Source organism: Melanotaenia boesemani, chromosome 5 (assembly GCF_017639745.1).
Source record: "Melanotaenia boesemani isolate fMelBoe1 chromosome 5, fMelBoe1.pri, whole genome shotgun sequence".
NCBI classification, from domain to species: Eukaryota; Metazoa; Chordata; class Actinopteri; order Atheriniformes; family Melanotaeniidae; genus Melanotaenia; species Melanotaenia boesemani.
In genome coordinates this window covers 3,027,960-3,047,844 of record NC_055686.1, presented here as the reverse complement: position 1 = coordinate 3,047,844, position 19,885 = coordinate 3,027,960, and the positions used below count along the sequence as shown (strand labels likewise).

Sequence of the window (19,885 nt, the reverse complement as noted above, 5' to 3'; positions counted from 1 at the left end):
ACTGCACCACTTTTCCTATCCTGTCTATCCTATCCTGGATATAAAGCTGTTCAGAGTAACTTCTACCATGGACAACAGACTGGATCTTACTGTGGATTTTAAAGGACTTCTGGATCAGTATTTAGCATCTAGAAGGGCCTGGATATTCCTGACTCAGAGGGGTTGGGTTGAACTCGATAAAACCTCATCTGAAAGTTTTCCAAGGATGGAATCTAGTCAGGAGCCAGCAGAATTCACCTCATAATTTGTAATTAGTCCCCCTCTGTGGGATTCGAACTCGGACGAATACCCTCCTAACTATTTATTGAAGAGGGTTAACCATCGATGTCTGATATAAACTCATCCTGAATTAGTTACTGGACAATGATTGTGTAAAAAAGTAGATTATGTTGGTTTTATATAAGATTTTATTCAGATTAAATCTGAAATTTGACTTCCTGTTATAAATGAGTGAAAGTTGTTTGAAAGTAGTCATGCCAGTCCACGTAGCTCTACCTGTGTAAAATAAATAATAATAATAATGAGAAATATAATATTAGTAATAACAATAGAAGTGCAGGAAGTCGGGAACATTGACGTAATTGACGTAAGCACGTCATGCTCAGGTCTATTACGTGATGCGGAAATTCTTTTTCATTCGCAAGTTGCTCCTCCAGTATTGAACGTTGTTAGACAAGTAAAAATAATCATTCTGTATCAGTTAGTGGTCCTGGAAAAGGCTGCGACAATGTTACAGAACTTTCGTATAGCACCTTTACTGGGTGTCGCTGCTCGTATCACCTGTGTGAAAGGTAAGCGTTCAGCGGTAAACAGTATTAGCTGTTAGCATCGGTTACAGCACGAGGCACAGAGTCCAGCCTCATGAGAACGTGGCCTCTCAGAATCCAACACATATCTACTGAATCCGTTCTTCTACTCTAAGGTTTAGTTTTTTATTGGCTCAAGTTGTTTTGAAGCTACACTTTGTATCGACATTGTGGGAAAATTCTCGTCCATTTGTAGAGTCTGTAGCTTTAGCCAGTGTTGATGGGATTTAAGGCCTAGTAGGCTCTAAACATCACCAACTTATAATTAAAATAAACTAAAAATAAATACATTTTATCAATAGTATATGTAGTTTTCATCACAATTAAGTAATACTGTGTTTACAGCTGAAAAAAACACATCTTTGGGTGCACTACTCCTTCAACCTCTCTAATCTATTTTCCCTCAGTTCAGAGGATCCTTCGGAGTAAAATAAACCTGTCTGATCCCTTCACCAACCACCAGGAAGCTCCTCCAGGTGAGTTTGCCTCTTTGTCTCTGGATCAGAGTTGAAGTAGCTTATGAAGTCCATTGGGTTTAGTGTTTTTTGTTTTTTTTATTTATATAATGCCACACAAATTTAGCAGAAATATCCAGAAATCCAGGAGCTACTTGGGCCTGCACACTAAATCAATCAATCAAACTTTATTTATATAGCACCTTTCATACATAAAAATAGCAACTCAAGGTGCTTTACAGAGTAAAATCTCCCAGAACTCCAACCCAAGAGCAGCAAGCCCACCCCCCACCCCTTCCCATCAAACACACACACATCACAGAGTTAAAAGGACCAAGGAAACGCTGTCATTAATTCTGGGGTCTAGTGGTGTGGGGAAACACTGAGATAAAACACTGTAAAACCAAATCTAAAACAATCTAAAAACCAACCCTGGGTATAAAAGTAATATTGCTAAGACCCATAAAATAAGAGAACCCGTGAAATAAGAGAATCAAAATGATAAAACAAATACATAAATGATAAATAAATAGAAGCTGAATACAGCCTGTGTGTTAAGAATAAAAAAATGAATAAATACAATAGTAATAATAAAAGTAATGATTAAAATGCTAAACTAAAAAGGTGGGTCTTGAGTCTGTTTTTAAAAATATCCACACTAAAGAAACTAAACTGTGATATTCTGTATGTCAAAGTTTTATTTAGTGTTGACCCACAAAAAGATATAATAAAATATTTGCAAAAATGTGAGGGGCATACTCACCTCTATGAGATACTGTATATGGTTTTAATTTGTTTACCTGTCTTGGGATGTGGATCAGGGGTGCCCGAACGTGACAGAATCATGATTTTTATTCAATAAAAATCTGGTTTTAATGTGACTTAATGGGACATTTTTGTCTGTGAATGAGTCTCTGTAGGGACATGATCGGACTGTTGATCAGTAAAACTCAGAGCTGTATTCAAATGTTCAGGATGATCTAGTTTCTGAAGCTCTGAGGAGGTTTAACTAACCCTCTCTGACCTGATGAAGATGAGGGTGAAGATGAAGGTTTAACCTGTCAGAGACGTTTCATGTCTGCAGTGACTGTTTCAGGTGATGTGCTGCCACCTGCTGGTGGTTTCAGGGCACCGCCCTGCTTCACTGTAAGCTGCTCTTTTCTTTAGTTTCACCCTGGACTCATCAGACCAGAACTCAGTTTCCCAGCATGCTTCTGGGAAACTTCCTGTTCTGTTTGCAGACTGTAGCAGAGTTCAGATGTTTCTCTATGTAAGAAAAGGTTTCAGTCATGTCCCCTGCACTTTTCTAAAAGACCGTTTTAGTCCCCTGAACTTTTTACTGTCCAAAAACGATGTTTCGCTATGACCCAGGTTTGGGTCCATGATTTGTTTGGGTACATGCTGCATTTACTGACCCTTGGACATTTGAGGTTTACCCAAGAGAAGTTAATATTAAATATTTATTAGCATCGGTTCGTTCTGTCGATACAGTTCAGTAAAAATGGTAAGTTGTGGTTAATCTGATTAAATATTTTAATAATTTGACAGCCATAAAAATCATTGCGCTCTTTCTCTCCATCATTATCACTTGCGCACACACACACAAATTATTGTGCTGACTAAACGGTAGTTGGTAACCGTGGCAACAGAAACTCAGACGCTCCGTCAGTCCAGCAGAGACGAGAATGAAGCAACATTTTCTTGTCCCACAGCGTCCCAACCAGCAGTGGTCAGGGTCCACAAACATTAAACTCTGTCCTTCAAACACCACTATGGACATGCCAGTATCTTTATGAAATGTTACGATCAACAGCAATGTTGGATTTAATTTTAAATATGTTGTCGCCTGTATTTCTGTCTTGATTACCTTACTTACATACTTTATACAGAGTGAATGGTGGATAACATTATAAAAATGATTTAGGATAGACTTACTTGGTTGATCCACATTTAATGATCAGAGTGAATGGTGGACAATATTTCTTGTAATAAAAACGATGTAAGAAACTATCTGTGGATTTGACTGAAACAAAATTTGGCATCATCCTCTGGACACACAAGCAGTAAGAGCTGCACCCGCCCTCTGAAACGTGTGTGTCATGTAACATAACTGTGGCCGACCGAGCTGCAGGTTCTGTGTCAGACATAGACTGTATATAAAAGATGGACGGAGCCTCCATGACGTCACCCGCAGGTTTCTGAAGAGCAAAAGTGAAGCTTGTTGGGCGTTTCCACCATCGCCATCTTGGCAGCATCATGCATGTTGTTAGTCCCGGAAAATCCAAAAGTGGGCAAAGAGGTGGAGCTGAGAGGAGGACCTTGAAGGTGGGGGTGGATGATTGACAGCTATCAAACTCTGAGCTGCCTGTAGCTAAAAGCTAACTGAGCTAACGGTAGCTAACCAGCTAATGAAGGTAGGTGGACTAAAACTAAGGCACGCTGTTATCCAGCTAAAAACCGCGGTGGTGCTGCACTCTCCCGTCTTGCCCCGGATATTGGATACATGTCAATCAAAAGGACACGCCCATAATTATCCTGAATTTCAAGATTAATTAACATCCAAACGGATGAGTTAGAAAAAATTCACCCCCTCACAGTTGTCATGAAGGTAAACTTGACATTTTAATCCTAAAATGTTTTTTGTACCAGGCTTTAAACATGTTAATTTCTGCTGTGAAGTTGGTCTTTTTAACATGGGAGTCTATGGGGACTGACTCTGTTTTGGAGCCCCTAGTGGATGAGGGGGGAACTGCAATTTTTTACTCTTCCACATAGGCTTCACTTTTTACAGGTGGAGGTTGGTTTGGTGTCAGAGCTGGTTACCTTGACAACGCCTCACAACAAAATAGTCCACTCAACCCCTTCTTGTGATTTTAATGGTAAAAAATTTAATGCGTTAATAATTTATTTAATATTTATTTCTTTCGTAAGTGACCATGGTATAAGTGGGATGATGCCCTTCGAGGTGTCTATTATCATAAATTAATGGACTTCGCAGAGGCTTTTCGCGGAGGACGGTTGTGGGATGACAAGGATGGAATCTAGTTAGGAGCCAGCAGAGTTCACGTCATAATTTGTAATTTGTCCCCCCCTGTGGGATTTGAACCCGGACGGATACCTTCCCAACTATTTATTGAAGAGGGTTAACCATCAATGTCTGAGATAAACTCATCCTGAATTAGTTACTGGACAATGATTGTGTAAAAAAGTAGAGTATGTTGGTTTTATATAAGATTTTATTCAGATTAAATCTGAAATTTGACTTCCTGTGATAAATGAGTGAAAGGTGTTTGTAAGTAGTGATTGGAGTCCACGTAGCTCTACCTGTGTAAAATAAATAATAATAATGAGAAATATAATATTAGTAATAACAATAAAAGTGCAGGAAGGCGGGAACATTGACGTAAGTACGTCATGCTCACGTCTATTAAGTGATGCAGATGCTCTTCTTCATTCGCAAAATAATCATTTTGTATCAGTTAGTGGTCCTGGAAATGGCTGCGATAATGTTACAGAACTTTCGTATAGCACCTTTACTGGGTGTCGCTGCTCATATCACCTCTGTGAAAGGTAAGCGTTCAACGGTAAACAGTTACAGCACGAGGCACAGAGTCCAGCCTCATGAGAACGTGGCCTCTCAGAATCCAACAAATATCTACTGAATCCGTTCTACTACTCTTAGGTTTAGTTTTATATTGGCTCAAGTTGCTTTGAAGCTACACTTTGTATCGACATTGTGGGAAGATTCTCGTCCATTTGTAGAGTCTGTAGCTTTAGCCAGTGTTGATGGGATTTAAGGCCTAGTAGGCTCTAAACATCACAACTTATAAACTAAACAAACAAAATTATAAATTTTATCAATGGTATATGTAGTTTTCATCACAATGAAGTAATACTGTGTTTACAGCTGAAAAAACACATCTTTAGGTGCACTACTCCTTCACCCTCTCTGATCTGTTTCCCCTCAGTTCAGAGGATCCTTCGGAGTAAAATAATCCGCAAGTCTGATCCCTTCACCAACCACCTGGAAGCTCCTCCAGGTGAGTTTGTCTCTTTGTCTCTGGATCAGAGGTGAAGTAGCTTATGAAGTCCATTGGATTTTGTGTGTTGTTTTTTTTTTATAATGCCACACAAATTCAGCAGAAAGATCCAGAAATCCAGGAGCTACTCGGCCTGCAGCCTCTAGACTGACGTATAGCAACCAAACATAAAGACACTGGGAAAGAGTAAGGAACAGAACAAGGAAATATATTGGGAAAGGAATAGAGAAAATAATTAGGAAATCAATTGGGACAATAATAGAGGACAGACGAGGAAAATTTAATTAATAAAAATAAAAGTTGTAGTTCATTATATATGTCTATACATTTACTCTTTCATTTCCTTATTCTTTCCCAAGTTTATCCAGATTTATTCTATTGGAGAGGAAATGATTCAACAATTCCATGATACTGATACTCACCTGGTTCTCATCTGTAGGTAAAATAAAGGATGGAAGACACAAGGATGGAGGAGACAAGGGTGGAGGAGAGAAGAAAGAAGGAAACAACAGTGGATGTGTTACCCTCAATGATTCTGGCAGTGATCGTGTTGTTGTTATTAATGGAGGTGTTAATTTCATGTTCTTTAAATGAAGCCAGAGGTCAAACCTTCATGTTCATCCTCATACATGTGAAATAAAATTTTATTTGTGAGGATCAAGTGTTGGTGTTTATTTCAGATTCAGGTTAAACGTGGAGGATCAGAAGGATTCATTTTGGAGGTGAACATGAAGTAGTTTTGATCAGAAACTGAATATTTGTTTTTACATATTTGACTTTACTTTTATATCAGATGATTTCTTTAGTTTAATATTTGGTTAATTATTTCCTAAAATCTGGACCCTGATTTACATGTGCCAGCCTTTCCCTGCCTGGACCCCCATCATGAACTTTCTAGTCCCCCTGACTGGGTTGAAGCTGATTATTCCACAAATCATCACAAACCTCCATTTACTTCATATAAAAATCCCTTTATGTTAAATATTGTTATAAATTCTATAATATAATCCAACAGGATTAATGTTTATTTCGTTTAGCTGCCATTACATGCCAGAGACCAGAGACCACCAGGAAAGCCCCCCTTCCTTTAATCACAGGTCTGGTTTTGTATCTGCTCTCATGGTGTTAAAAGCACCAGAGTAAGTGACTCTCACAGAGCTACCACCAGCATCCAGGTCCAGACATCTTGATCTCTCCCACCAGCATCCATCTTTCCAGAACCGGGTGGATCTTCAGGACAGACAGATGAAGGATGGAGACGTGTCTCTGATTCTGAAGAAGGTGACGACTGATGATACAGGAACATATAAATGTAGAGTCTTCCAGAGAAGAACAGACAGCATGATTGCAGAGTCCAAGTCCATCATCATCCATCTGGAAGTTTCTCCTCCAGGTGAATGTGTCTCTGTGTGTGTGGATCAGAGGTGAAGCAGCTTCCTGGTTGTTGATGTGAGAGTGAAACATCTCAGATCAGATGTTTGTGTTTTCTAAAGATGTTGTTGATGAGACTCTGTAGAAAGCAGCTGGTCTGAGTGCAGTGATCAGAGTGCAGGAGATGATGTGTGACAGCAGTTTGAAGAGGAAATGATTCATCACCTCCCTGATACTGATACTCACACCTGCTTCTCACCTGCAGGTACAACACAGGATGGAGGAGACAAGGATGGAGGAGACAAGGATGGAGGACATCATGGACTGATTGTGGGTCTGTCAGCTGCTGGGATCTTTTTGATGGTTGTTGGTTTCTGGATCTATAAAAGAGTCCAGAAGAGGAACTCGGCTCCTCCTCTGAGCCGGTCTGACTCATCATCAGATAATCAGGTTGTTCTGCAGAGTCTCTGGTGAGCTGGACATTTATGGACTGGTCTTCTTGTGGTTGAGGGAACAGAACTGGTGAAGGTGGTTTAATGTGTGTGTGCAGTCTACTGCAGCGATGGTTTAGATCAGAGCTTCTTAAAGTTCTTTCTCTACTTCCTGTAGAACCATTCTTCACTCAGCTGCCCCCTAAACCAGAAGAGCTGCTTTACATTTTAGTTCAGGAGCCACATTCAGTCCAACCTGGTCTCCAGTGGACCAGCAGAACAACAACATAATAACCTGTAAATAATGAACCTTATCACAGTGTTTACATTTAATAAACTAAGCTTAGAAAACATCATGAACCAGATGAAGTTTCACCAGTAATTCTGCCTCAGTTACACATTTATATTATTTAGTTATTTATTTGTACCAGGACCAGGACTTAATTAGAAAGTTCATCTAGTAATTAGAAGCTTTTAAATTAATTCATTTCGCTAACAAAGTAAGATAGAACCAACGTTTCCTTAAGTTTCCTACGATGTGCAAAACTTTCAGAGCTTTAACTCATTCAGACGTAATTTAGCAATAATTAATTATTTTAATATATTTAAATATGTTAATTTAATAATAAATTCATATTATATAAATATGGTATAATTCTACATCTGCAGTTGCTAAGCAACAGTTGTCTGACTCCATAGCGACGGTGTGTATGCGCTCTAGAGATGTGACGTTCATGAATGAATCGATTCTTTTGAACAGCTCTTTTAAATGAACATTGGGAACCGAGTCAGCTGTGAGCCGTTCATGTGTGAGCCATTCTTTTTATTTACACATTTTCCACACCGCCTTCATCACATGTGTGACATCATAGACGTCTGATGTCCAACACGCTGCATTCATGTGAAGCATCTATGCGCAGAGAGAATTGTTCGGAAACAAATACTGTATAGTATAAATAAATACTGTATAGTATAAATAAATACTGTATAGTATAAACAAATCTTGTATAGTATAAACAAATACTGTATAGTATAAACAAATCTTGTAAAGTAGATTTTATATAGAAACATATTTTGTTTGTCATTCTTATATATTGTGAAATCTTGTAAGATATTGTAAGAACGAGCCAGTCGTATGAACGTCTCTTTTTAAAGCAACGTCTCCTTCAAACAGCCATAAATCCAGACGTGTTGGAAGCGTCATGGTTGTTTTAATTGTGGCAGTTTGTAAGATTTTGTGTTCTAATTAAATATTTTAAATGAAGAACGCTCTCATGTGGAATGTGGAGCCAAATGCAGGCTGGCGAGGCCGACCGGTGCAGAGGTTCAGGTTTTAATACAAAAACTAGACGAACACACATGAAGACTGGAGAACACAGCAGGTCCAAGACTGTAACATGACCAAGAACCGGCAGGAGGACCTGAACCCAACAGGCTCAGATACACAACTCACAAGAAGCCGGTCGGTGAGTTAGTTAAATCACACCGTGTGTGTGTGTGTTAGAGAGGTTAGGATCAGATCTGAGTTAGTTGTTACTTTATCACCACTAGATGGCGCTGCAGTACCTCCTCTCAGACACATTAGAGTCCTGCTATCCTTTCCCTCCTCTCTGGTCCTGACAGATCCTGTTCCTCAGTCAGAGGATGTTTCCTCTGCAGCTCTGTGTGCTGATGCATCTTCTATCCACCACATTCCTGGTCCAGTCACACGGACAGACGGAAGAAGAGAATATAGAAGCATGGAAATATAAATGAGGACGTTTGAAATCAGATGTAAGAAAAACGATGTGCAAACCAAAGTAGAAAGTAAAAAGTAGAATAAAAGGCAGGTGGATAGAAGCAGCAGGTGGAGCCTGGTGTCTGCAGCTCTTCTGTCTGCCAGAGGACGGGACGCCATCATGTCCTCACGTCTCAGATTACAGCAGGTTTAAACGGACACGTGTCTCTGTGACTGTCCATCTTTCTTCATGAACAGCGTCCATGTTTCCATCTTTAACTCTGATTCCTTCCAGTGAGAAATCTCCCTCCTCTCAGTCTGAACCAGGAAGTAGTTCCTGCACAGACCAGGTCCTCCTGGACACCACACTGAAGTCCTGCATGTAAATAATCAATCATACAGTTATATATATATACATGTGTGTGTGTGTGTGTGTGTGTGTGTGTGTGTGTGTGGGCGTTAACAGCATTAATTGTTTAATTAATTGTGTTAAAACTTTGACACCATTAATACAAACACGGCATGACGAGCCTCAAACATCCGTCATTTCTCTGTGATGACGCGGGACGTGGAGAAGACCAGCCGGCTGGTTCTATGGACGGACTTGAGAACAAACTCAGTGTTAATGGAGCAACATGGACGTCGCCTCCGTGGAGAATGGGGGTGTTTAACACACACTCTTTTCCTGGTGATCAAATCCTTCTTAACCCATGATTGATGGTTCTTTCCATTTCCAGAGAGGATGTAGGGATGTTCCACGACGCCTGCTTCCTGAAGGAGGACGTTACTAACTACTGTACCATGTAGAAGCTTGTTAGGTCAGAGTAGACCAGGTTTACAGCTCTGAGTGTAAAATCTGAACCTTGTTAACCTCTGAATAGATAAAGTTCTCTAGAACATTCTCCCTCAGGAACACATCTTTCAGCTTTTAAAACCTTGTTTTGGAGGATGTTTCCTCTCTTTCTGCCTCTTCCAGGTCACATTCAGTTTGTTTTCTTGTTTTTCTGCTGCAGGTTTGTTACCTGCTGCATGTTTCACCATCAAGCTGATCAGAAGCTGCTGTTTGTGTTTGTACAACGACCACTTTACAACTGGACCGTGTAGGTGAGGGTTTTCTCTCTGGTGTCCTCTGATTGGGGAGGACCATAAGACCAGAACTAATGTGTTCTGGCTGAGTCCTGTCCTCCCATAAAGCCAAAGTTACAGCAGAGCAACTAACTAATGAATTTCTGGCTGAGTATTAAGTTTCTACCTCCAGTTGTATCCTTAATGTAAACGATGCTGAACTGAGCTCAACACTGAATGAAGCGTTTAAATACAAGAGAAGAAGAAGAAAGAAAGAAGTAGAGCACATACACAGAGGAAGAAGGCGGGTTTTACTTGATGTAAAGCCAACAAGACGAGGAAGCAGCTCACATCACTGAGAGGAAGCATGAAGGAAACATCTCTACTGTTTCTGCTCTGTAAGTAGACTTTTCTCTCTGTTCATTACTGATGATGAAGAGGAAGAAATGGAAATAAAAAGACTGAATTCAGGTCAGAAATATCAGGAAGAGATCTCCACATATTCTACCTGCTGGTGTGTTGTTGTCATTGCTTTTTCTGGAGGATTTATTTCTGCACGTTTCTCAAGCTTTTCATTTAATCTGATTTTAAATCCCAATTTTCCAGAAATCCCAGTTTGGCCTGAAAACCAGTCAACATATATGCAGAGTATGTGTGTATTTCTACTGGACTTGTGTGTTAAATTGACGTGAATGTTCTTTGTATTTAGTTCTGAGCTCCCTGCTGTGCTGCAGAAAAAGTCAAGGTCAGTAAACCTTCCCAGTCTGATAAAAAGCAGATGATTATTACTTATAACAGACTCTTTATAGGGAACCTGGATAAAAAGAAAGAAAAGAAAGCTGCAGCAGAGTGAAGGCTCTTGCACCTTGGTGGAGCTTCATCTTTGTAGCTATCGGGGGCTCCATTGGCCACCCTGCAGTCAAACCTGCATCCTCGCTCACACCAGCAGCCGGGCTCGTGCAGGAGCGTAAGAAATGATGTGCACGTAGCTTCCTCCATAAACACAGTGATGCTTCAGCTTCCTGCTGACAGCACATAGCCAGCAGATGGCGCCATGTTTTACCTCTAAATGTTCCATCTGTCTCACCCACACATCCATCTTTACAGCATTAAATTACACAGCTGTTCCACATTTCCATCCACATTCTTTTATCCAGACTCAGGACAAACAGACTGAGGACAGTGTCTGACGTCCTTGAGACACTTTAACAGGAGAAGTGTGAGATTTATTTTGACGTTGATCCACTTGTTGAACTGTCAGAATTTCCTCCACAGAAGCTGTTTAGGATGATCTTTTTTCTTGTAGGATGTTACAGCACCTGTACTTTTAGTTTAGAAAACAATGAAACATCAGTGGTTTTATTCTGTTTCCTTTCATCCCTCACAGCTCGTCTGACCATCAGTCCCAGCAGATCTCAGTTTTTTAAAGGAGTCTCTGTGTCTCTGATCTGTGAGGACGACAGCTCTGCTGGATGGATGGTGAGGAGAAACACGACCCAGAAGACCAGGACTCAGTGTGGATCTGACTGGGGAGAAGCAGCTGGTTCTTCTTGTAGGAATGACTACATTCTCCCACAGGACTCTGGAGTTTACTGGTGTGAGTCCAGAGAGGGAGCAACCAGTAACAGCATCACCCTCACTGTCACTGGTAAGATCAGACTGTGGAGTTAGTGGTGATGAAGCTGTGTGGAAATGGATGAAAAGCTGTAGTTTGTCTCTGTGTTGAGGTGGATCAGTGATCCTGCAGAGTCCTGTCCTCCCTGTGATGGAGGGAGATGACCTCACTCTGAGCTGTCAATCAAAGCCTCCCTCCAACCTCCCAGCTGCTTTCTATAAAGATGGCTCCCTCATCAGGACTGAGTCTACAGGTCACATGACCCTCCACCATGTTACCAGGTCTGATGAAGGTCTCTACAGGTGTAGCATCAGCAGTCATGGAGAGTCTCCACCCAGCTGGATCTCTGTCACAGGTGAGGAGCTTCACTCTCATTTCAGCACTTATTTCATCCACAGTCACCTGACCAGGTGGGATTCTCTCTGCAGGTAAACCTACAACCACAACCACGCCAGTATCAACAACTCCGCCCACTTCAACATACCCGCCCGTATCAACAACTTCGCCCGTATTAATGACTCCGCCTACTACAGTAGCTCTGCCCCCTCCCTCATGCTCCTTCCATCTTGGGTTCATGCTGCTCCTCCACCTGCTGGTGTTCTGTCCGTACTTCATCTCCACCCTCCTCATGGTGTCTTTATATCGACGCAGAGACACAGGTAACACTGAACCATTCACTGACCTGTCATTCAATCAATCAATCAATCAATCAATCAATCAATCATGATTTTCTCTCTAACCTGCTCTGTCTGCAGGAAGTGACCTGGCCGTCTCCATGGTGATGACTCCATCCACCCAGGCTGATCAGGGATTGGATGATGACTATGATGATGTCACCACAGAGCATCATCTAAACTGAGCTGAACATCTCATCTCTCTCTTCTCCTGATGTTCTTCTTTCACATGAGAACTTTCTAGAACTGAGGTCAACATCTGTGAACAGAGACGTCACATCTGTCTGTTTATCCTGGAAATAAAGCAGTGAAGGGGGCGTGGCCTGTCTGCTCTGCTTCTTTTACACACCTGGACAGAACAGCTGCTACACTGGATCCACATCAACACATGATGAAGGTCTCTGTAAGTGGAACATCATCATCATGGTAGACTCCCCGTACACGGGGAGAACATAGAACCTCCACACAGAAAGACCACTGTTCAAACCCCCCCAGCCCAGGTGGTGGTGCTAACCACCACACCATCCTGCAGCTCTAACTGCCACCACAGTTTTCTCATTATAATCATTTTCTGCTTTTCATCTTTACTTTTACCAGCAGAACCTGGTCAGTCAGTAATATTCTAAGTCATGGGATCTCTGGTAAATCCGTGTGATCAGCTGCTGCCTCAGCTAGGATGACGTCATGAGAGCACATAAAGTGGAGATAATAAAGATCTCCATCAGGATGGATCACTATGTATCTGATTATGTTTAACAATCTGTCCAAGATGTGACGTGGAAGCAGATCCTGGAGCAGGAATGGGTGGAAACTCTGGAAATACTGCTTAGTTTCATGTTGGATGTTTGTGAGAAAGAAAGAAGAATTAAAATGTTTTATTTAGTTGGTAAAGTGTAACCAGGCTGACATCATGGTGAAGCATCTCAGTTACTCCACACTATGAGTCCTAAACTGTGATGTACATGTTTAACTAACCTATAGGAATGATGATCAGCTCCATGTGCTCGCTAACTTACCGAAGGTTAATTCTATAGAACCAGAAAAGCAGAACATACTGGGTTTTATACTTGGCTTACAGGACGTTTGTAAAGGTTCATTTAGGTTTTAAATGAGTACTTTTACTGTGAGGTAGCAAGTCCCTGTTTTTATTTCATTAAAGAAAAACACCTGCATGTATAAAACATAATAAAACATAAAGCTTCCTACAGATTGCTGGGTTGGGTTATCCATACGTGTTCATCGATGATCCCAGTTAAACACCGACTTTCTGAGTGCATGTGTGAAGTAAAACAAGCGCACCCTTCTTCCCTAACATGGCCTCGCTCCCAGTACAATGTGGTCACTGCCCCTCAGTTTTACTTGCAAACAACAAACACACCTCAAACAGTCATGAGCAGGGAGGAGGAGGGCAATCAGGACCTCTCACACACCTGTTACCCAGGGTGCCGCTGGGGATGGGTAGGGGGAGGTCGTTGACCCGGGTGGCTGCGTTGATGTGGGTCTGCTGGTCCTGGGGGATGCCCAGTGAGCTGCATCTGGGTGGGAGGTGATGGGGGTGGCTGTGGATTTGGGGCATTTCAACCTGCAACCCTAATTAATTCAATTTATTATAATAAATATAATAATTATAAATTAGTATAATTACAACATTCTATAATAATATATAATAATTCTATCCTATAAATTCATTATTAAGTAATTCAATGATTAATTTAACGTAGTTAATAACAACATGATGAACAGAATGAGGTTTTCTGTCAACGTCCTACGTTGCTGCTGTGGGAATTCTGGTCGGCGAGGTCGACTGTCTCATTTCACGTATGCTGAGCAGCTTCGGAGTGACAGACGACGTAGACGACGTAGGACGCTGCGTCGTCTACGTCGTCTGTCACTTCGAAGTGTGGAGACCCTAAACTGGAGCACAGCTTCGGTCTGGCAGCAGCAGGGAGGAGAACACGAAGTAACAGATCACAAAGCATTCTGGGAGTTGTAGGATTTTCATCTTTAGATGTTTTCTGGCTTTTCTCTGGTTAAAGATGGTTGTTACATCACACAGTCCAGTTTAATATTTCCATCATTCTTCATCTGTTATTAAACACGTGGTTTACGTTTCATTTCTCTGAATTGTGTTGATAACAATCATTGTTGTCACTTTAAAAGTTTCCACAGTAGCTGGTGTGTGTTGGTAGATGAAGGTGGGTTTTGTACTGGGTGTTTTCATCCTGTGGTTGTTCTGTAACGGACTCTAACAGCTCTGTGCTCGTCCAGCTTCCTGTTTCTGATGAAAACATGTCAGCTGGATGTGGCCACATGTTTCTCTGCAGGACTGTTAGTGGAAAGAAGTTTCTACACTAAGATTAAAGTCTGCTGAAGCAGTTTATAGTTCACTGTTTAATGAAACATCATCATCATCATGCTGTAAATGCTTCCTGTCCAGATGTTCCTGCAGCATCTGTATGAGCTGCTCTGAGATCAGCTGATCTACCTGCTGTTGTATTGATGTGTGGGTACCTACAGTAGCAGCATACGTGGGCTGTAAGTATCATGCAGAAGTAAAAGAACAGTTTTTTCTACAAAGTGACACTGCTGTGCAGGAGTGTGATGTTTCACACAGACTGTAGTGGCTAAAGTTATCTTACTGTGGCAGTCAATTTCTTCGTAACATCTTCACATATTTAACCACTCTAAGATGGAAAGAACGAGTCTATGCGTGTTTAAAGTTTGAACGACAGTAGAAAACAGTGTGTTCGCCCCGTCTTTAATAAACAGATCACAAAAACAAACAAAAAAACAAAACACACCCTTTCCTGCCTCAATAGGATCCAGCCAAACCCGTCATCACTTAGCGCCTGCTCCTATCTCCTCTCCTTTTCTAATACATTCTAAGCAATGCAAACATAAATATAGTACACTAACCTGCACTAAACAACGAGGGAAATCATAAATATGAAAATGCAATTATATTCATAATGCATAAAAATAATCCTGCTATAGTAAACAAAGGTATGTAAATAATATTAATACTAAATCTGAACCAAAATTCACAATATAGAAAATGGCACTAACACAGACGCTGGCTATTAAAAACCTTCTTCAGTCCAAAGTGTGAAAACGGACGTTAATAAGTGTGAAACTGCAGCTGCAGCTCAGTGTGTGTGTTTACTGTAGAATGATTTGGCTATGAGATTTCAAAGTTTGATAAAATGTGTTAACAGTTCTGGTTATTTCTGCACATACTGCATGCGGCTAGTTATGTTACGTCTTACGTTACGTAAAAGCCCCAAAGCCTGCATGGAGTAAAGGGGGCGTGTCCAGATGAAGCCTGCATGGAGTAAAGGGGGCGTGTCCTGATGAAGCCTGCAGCAAGGCCTGTATTATTTTCCTGATTATCACATGACAAAAGACAAATGAGGCCCCTGTTTTCCCTAAATCACGCCAGTGCCTCGTTGTGGAATTGAAGCTGCTGAAAAAACAACAGAAAATGCAGAGCAGCTCATTCGCCAAACATCAGCTGGTTCCAGCCAATCACAGCCCATCAGACTGCTGGAGGTCCTGTACATTGTACAGAAGAGGATCAGGTCGGAGGATGTGTTGTTGCTGGAGGAGCTCATTGGCTGCACACAGTATGACGTAGACTGTCACAGTAGGTGGAGCAAGTCTCTGTTCTCTCTGTGATGGAGGTATTTTATCTGGTTTCCTTCCTCTGTGAAGAAAGTTAAACAGAAAACAGGTTTAATCATCAACAACTTCACAGGTTAAAGTCAAACTGAAGCAGTTTTAGGGTCAAACTGGACTTCATGTTGACTTTAAAGCAGTTCATAAAGAAAAAGTCAGCAGGAAGACACAAAGAGCAGCGCCCATTTTTCCTGAGTGTCAGTAAAGGCATCAGTCAGTCCTGCAGGAACAGGCTGCTTCATCTCTGGTTCAACAGGAAGCAGCAGAAAGTTTTGGGGAGAAAATCAGACTGTTGGTCAGTAAAACTCAGAGCTGTGGTCACATGTTCAGGATGATCTAGTTTCTGAAGCTCTGAGGAGGTTTAACTAACCCTCTCTGACCTGATGAAGATGAGGGTGAAGATGAAGGTTTAACCTGTCAGAGACGTTTCATGTCTGCAGTGACTGTTTCAGGTGATGTGCTGCCACCTGCTGGTGGTTTCAGGGCACCGCACTGCTTCACTGTAAGCTGCTCTTTTCTTTAGTTGTGTCCAACGTGTTTCACCCTGGACTCGTCAGACCAGAATTCAGTTTCCCAGCATGCTTCTGGGAAACTTCCTGTTCTGTTTGCAGACTGTAGCAGAGTTCAGATGTTTCTCTTTGTTAGAAAAGGTTTCTGTCTTCAGCTCAGCCTCATAGTCCAGATTCCTGGAGAACACAGATCATGTAGGACCAGCAGAACTTCCAGAAGTTTCTGCAGGTCTCTTAGAAATAAGAGGACTCAGATGAACTGGGTGTTTCCTCCTGCATCACTTACAGCCTCAGCTGCTCCTAAATTCAGCCATGGTCACATGACCGTGTTCCCTCCAGGTCAGTCTCTGCTGGACATCATGCAACCTGTCAGAAAACAACTTAAAACAAACCCTAACATCATGTTTTTCATGCAGACGCTGACTGGTCACATGATCACGGGACGACTGATTTCTGCTGATCACACATCTGGAAGAAAACAGCTGGTTTCCACCTCCATGAGAGAAAGGAATATAACTGATAACAGACATATTTTAGAGGGACAGAAATGCTCTGTAGGGGTTTTTACTGAGAAGTGAGTTTTTGTAGAGTTCGTTCCAGACGACATCTTGTGATGAAGTTTGAATACAGAATCCTGCAACGTGAGAAACACGGATCTTCTCGTGTTTTCAGCAGAACACGGATTAAATTTGCACATTTTCTGCGGAACAGAGACAATCAACTGTATTTTATTGCATGAGGTTGAACATCCTGGTAAAAACCCTGCCAGCTGGTCAGCACACCTGCAGCGTAGGCTTCACCTGAAGGTGCTGCAGGACCAACGTTGATTCTGCAGTAGGGGGTGGAGCAGCTCCTCCTCCTTCCTGGAATCAAAGCAGCAGGTCGGTGTGTTCAGATGATGTCTGTGGATTTATAATCAGTCACCGTCTCGGTGTCTTTCCACTTGTCCTGAGGACTGCAGTCAGAGAACTGTCCGTCTATGTCCTGTTTGTCTCCCTGGTGGACCTTCCAGGTCCCGCTCTGTTGGTCCCCAGATCTCGAAACCACATAGACCTCTTAATAACCTGGCATAGACCCCGTTGAAGAGGATCAGACCCCACAGATGTCCTAAATCCAGAAGAGAAGCAGGAGGACCGTGGATGTTAAGACATGAGCTGACCGGGTTCAGAACTGGAAATAATACCTGATCACCTTCATACAGCGAGGATGAGAGAGTTTAAACCGGTTTAAACAAGTGGACCAGAAGATGAGGAGAGGATGGAAACCTCTGTGGACCAGAACATAAGAGCTTCTAGCCCAATTTAGGGGTGCTGCACCCCTAAATTGAATCCGAGCACCCCTAAAACTTTTATTAGATTTTAAGATTTTATTTTTAATTTTTTTTTTTTTTTTTTTTTAACAAACTAGAAATGTATAAAAACCATACAGTACTTGGTTGAAACATAATATTTTAATAAGAAAAATACCCCCCTCAGGCAGACAGAAAGACAGACAGACAGACAAACAGACAGAAAGACAGACAGACAGGCAGACAGAAAGACAGACAGACAGAGAGACAGAAAGACAGACAGACAGACAGACAGACAGAAAGACAGACAGACAGGCAGACAGAAAGACAGACAGACAGAGAGACAGACAGACATTTACTGACCCTTGGACATCTGAGGTTTTCCCAAGAGAAGTTAACATTAAATATTTGTAGCATCGACTCGTTCTGTCGATACAGTTCAGTAAAAATGGTAAGTTGTGCTTAATCTGATTAAATATTTTAATAATTAAAAAAATCATAGCGCTCTTTCTCTCCATCACACACACACACACACACACACACACACACACACACACACACACACACACACACACAAGCACACACAAACACACACATACATACACACACACACACACACACACATACACACACACACACACACACATACATATACACACACACACACACACACACACACACACACACACACAGAGAGAGAGAGAGATGAGGTGGAAACAGACTAGTTCTCTCTTAAAGATCTTACTAGAAAGAATTCAGATTGATTTGAATCATTCTACATACACACCTTACATACACCCTGATGACCTACTCCACCAACCACCACAACACCACCACCCTCCATTTCCTCACCGGCCCCAGGGGGGCGCTACAACCTGCTACCTGGTCTGTGGAAACACTGGCATCACATCTGTTTGGCAGAGAGCTGAGATTTAAATAAAACAGCACAGGAGCTACTGGGACCTGGTGCTTCTAGACCGACGTATAGCAACCAAACAAATACATAAGGATGGAGGACGCAAGGATGGAGGACGCAAGGATGGAGGACGCAAGGATGGAGGAGACAAAGATGGAGAAAGAAGAATGGAGGAGAGAAGAATGGAGCTGTTAGTCTGTATGTTTCAGTCATAGTTGTTGTTGTTATTGGTGGAGGTGTTAATTTAATACTCTTTATAAGAAGCCAGAGATCAAACCTTCCTCCACCTGCAGCAACACCAAGAGCAGGTCTAAATATTTGTTATTTCTCTCTGTGAACATCAGAGCTCTGAGTGTCCTGCTTCAGTTTCTCATCCTAAGTGGTATTTCAACATGAAGTTAAACAGACGCTGTGAGCGTATAAATCCGGCTTTGGTGCTTCACAAGATTACTTGTTATTCATCTTCATATATGTAAAATAAATTTTATGATTATCAGGATTTGATCTGATCTGTTGTGATCCGACATCGATTTGGGTCAGTTTTATTACAACAGGTTTTAGCTGTTACCTGGTTTACATGACGTTGTAGTTATGCAACATATTAATACTGGTGTTATACTGACATTCAACATGAATTTAATGAAGTGTTGGTAGTTAAAGATGGCTGCAAGGACCCGTCCTCCTCCCACAATGTTGAACCAACTGCTTTCACAAACAGCTGTGGGACAGAATTACTGAACAGATCCAGAGCGGCCACCAGAGGGCGCCAGAGGATTCTACACCTGCAGCAATGGACTGCTACATGGACACTAACCTGGTACATTATTAAAATATGATATTTAGAATTCATCCAGAAGCTGTTGCTGTTGAATAAAAATGCAGTTTTATTTACCAAAATGAAAAACAAAGATACTATCAGCCAGTGTGTAAATGTAAACAGAATGCTGGTTACTAGCTTCAAAGTGAGCTCATGGTCTTTTTACTATACAAACAAGAATTAAAAGTACAGAAAACCTTCGCAGACAGACGTGTCTCACAGTAAAATCCAAAGTAAAGACATTTAACTGGTATTAAAGTGGCAACATGTAAACTGGACATTTTAAACTTTAACTGTAAATAGAAAATAAATAGAAACTAAAAATGTGGTGCCTAAAGTAAAGTGGACTAAAGACAGGCTGTGTAAACTGTCCTCCTGTCAGCTACCATCACTGGGGAAAGGAAAGAATCTGCAGAAGTGGCTCAGGGACATGTCCTGGACTAAGACAGCTGCTTCTTGCAATGATGAAATCAGCTGCATGAACAAACCCTCTCAGATGTGACGTT

General features: G+C 41.5%; 1 protein-coding gene and 1 long non-coding RNA gene across 2 annotated transcripts in view; one reads left to right on the top strand and one right to left on the bottom strand.

Annotated features, from left to right (window-relative positions):
- LOC121640276 (sialoadhesin-like) overlaps window positions 1-19,885 on the top strand; it is a 601,555-nt gene that overhangs the window by 571,908 nt on the left and 9,762 nt on the right. The window contains exons 6-8 of the mRNA XM_041985979.1: window positions 11,273-11,533; window positions 11,613-11,855; window positions 11,929-12,033. Coding sequence (XP_041841913.1) covers window positions 11,273-11,533; window positions 11,613-11,855; window positions 11,929-12,033 — 609 coding nt within the window. The remainder of the gene's footprint in view (window positions 1-11,272; window positions 11,534-11,612; window positions 11,856-11,928; window positions 12,034-19,885) is intronic.
- On the bottom strand, window positions 3,700-6,581 carry LOC121640582. The gene is made up of 3 exons (XR_006010518.1): window positions 6,502-6,581; window positions 4,091-4,095; window positions 3,700-3,711 (listed from the first exon to the last, which is right to left on the bottom strand). It is a non-coding gene; the product is annotated as an uncharacterized LOC121640582 (long non-coding RNA).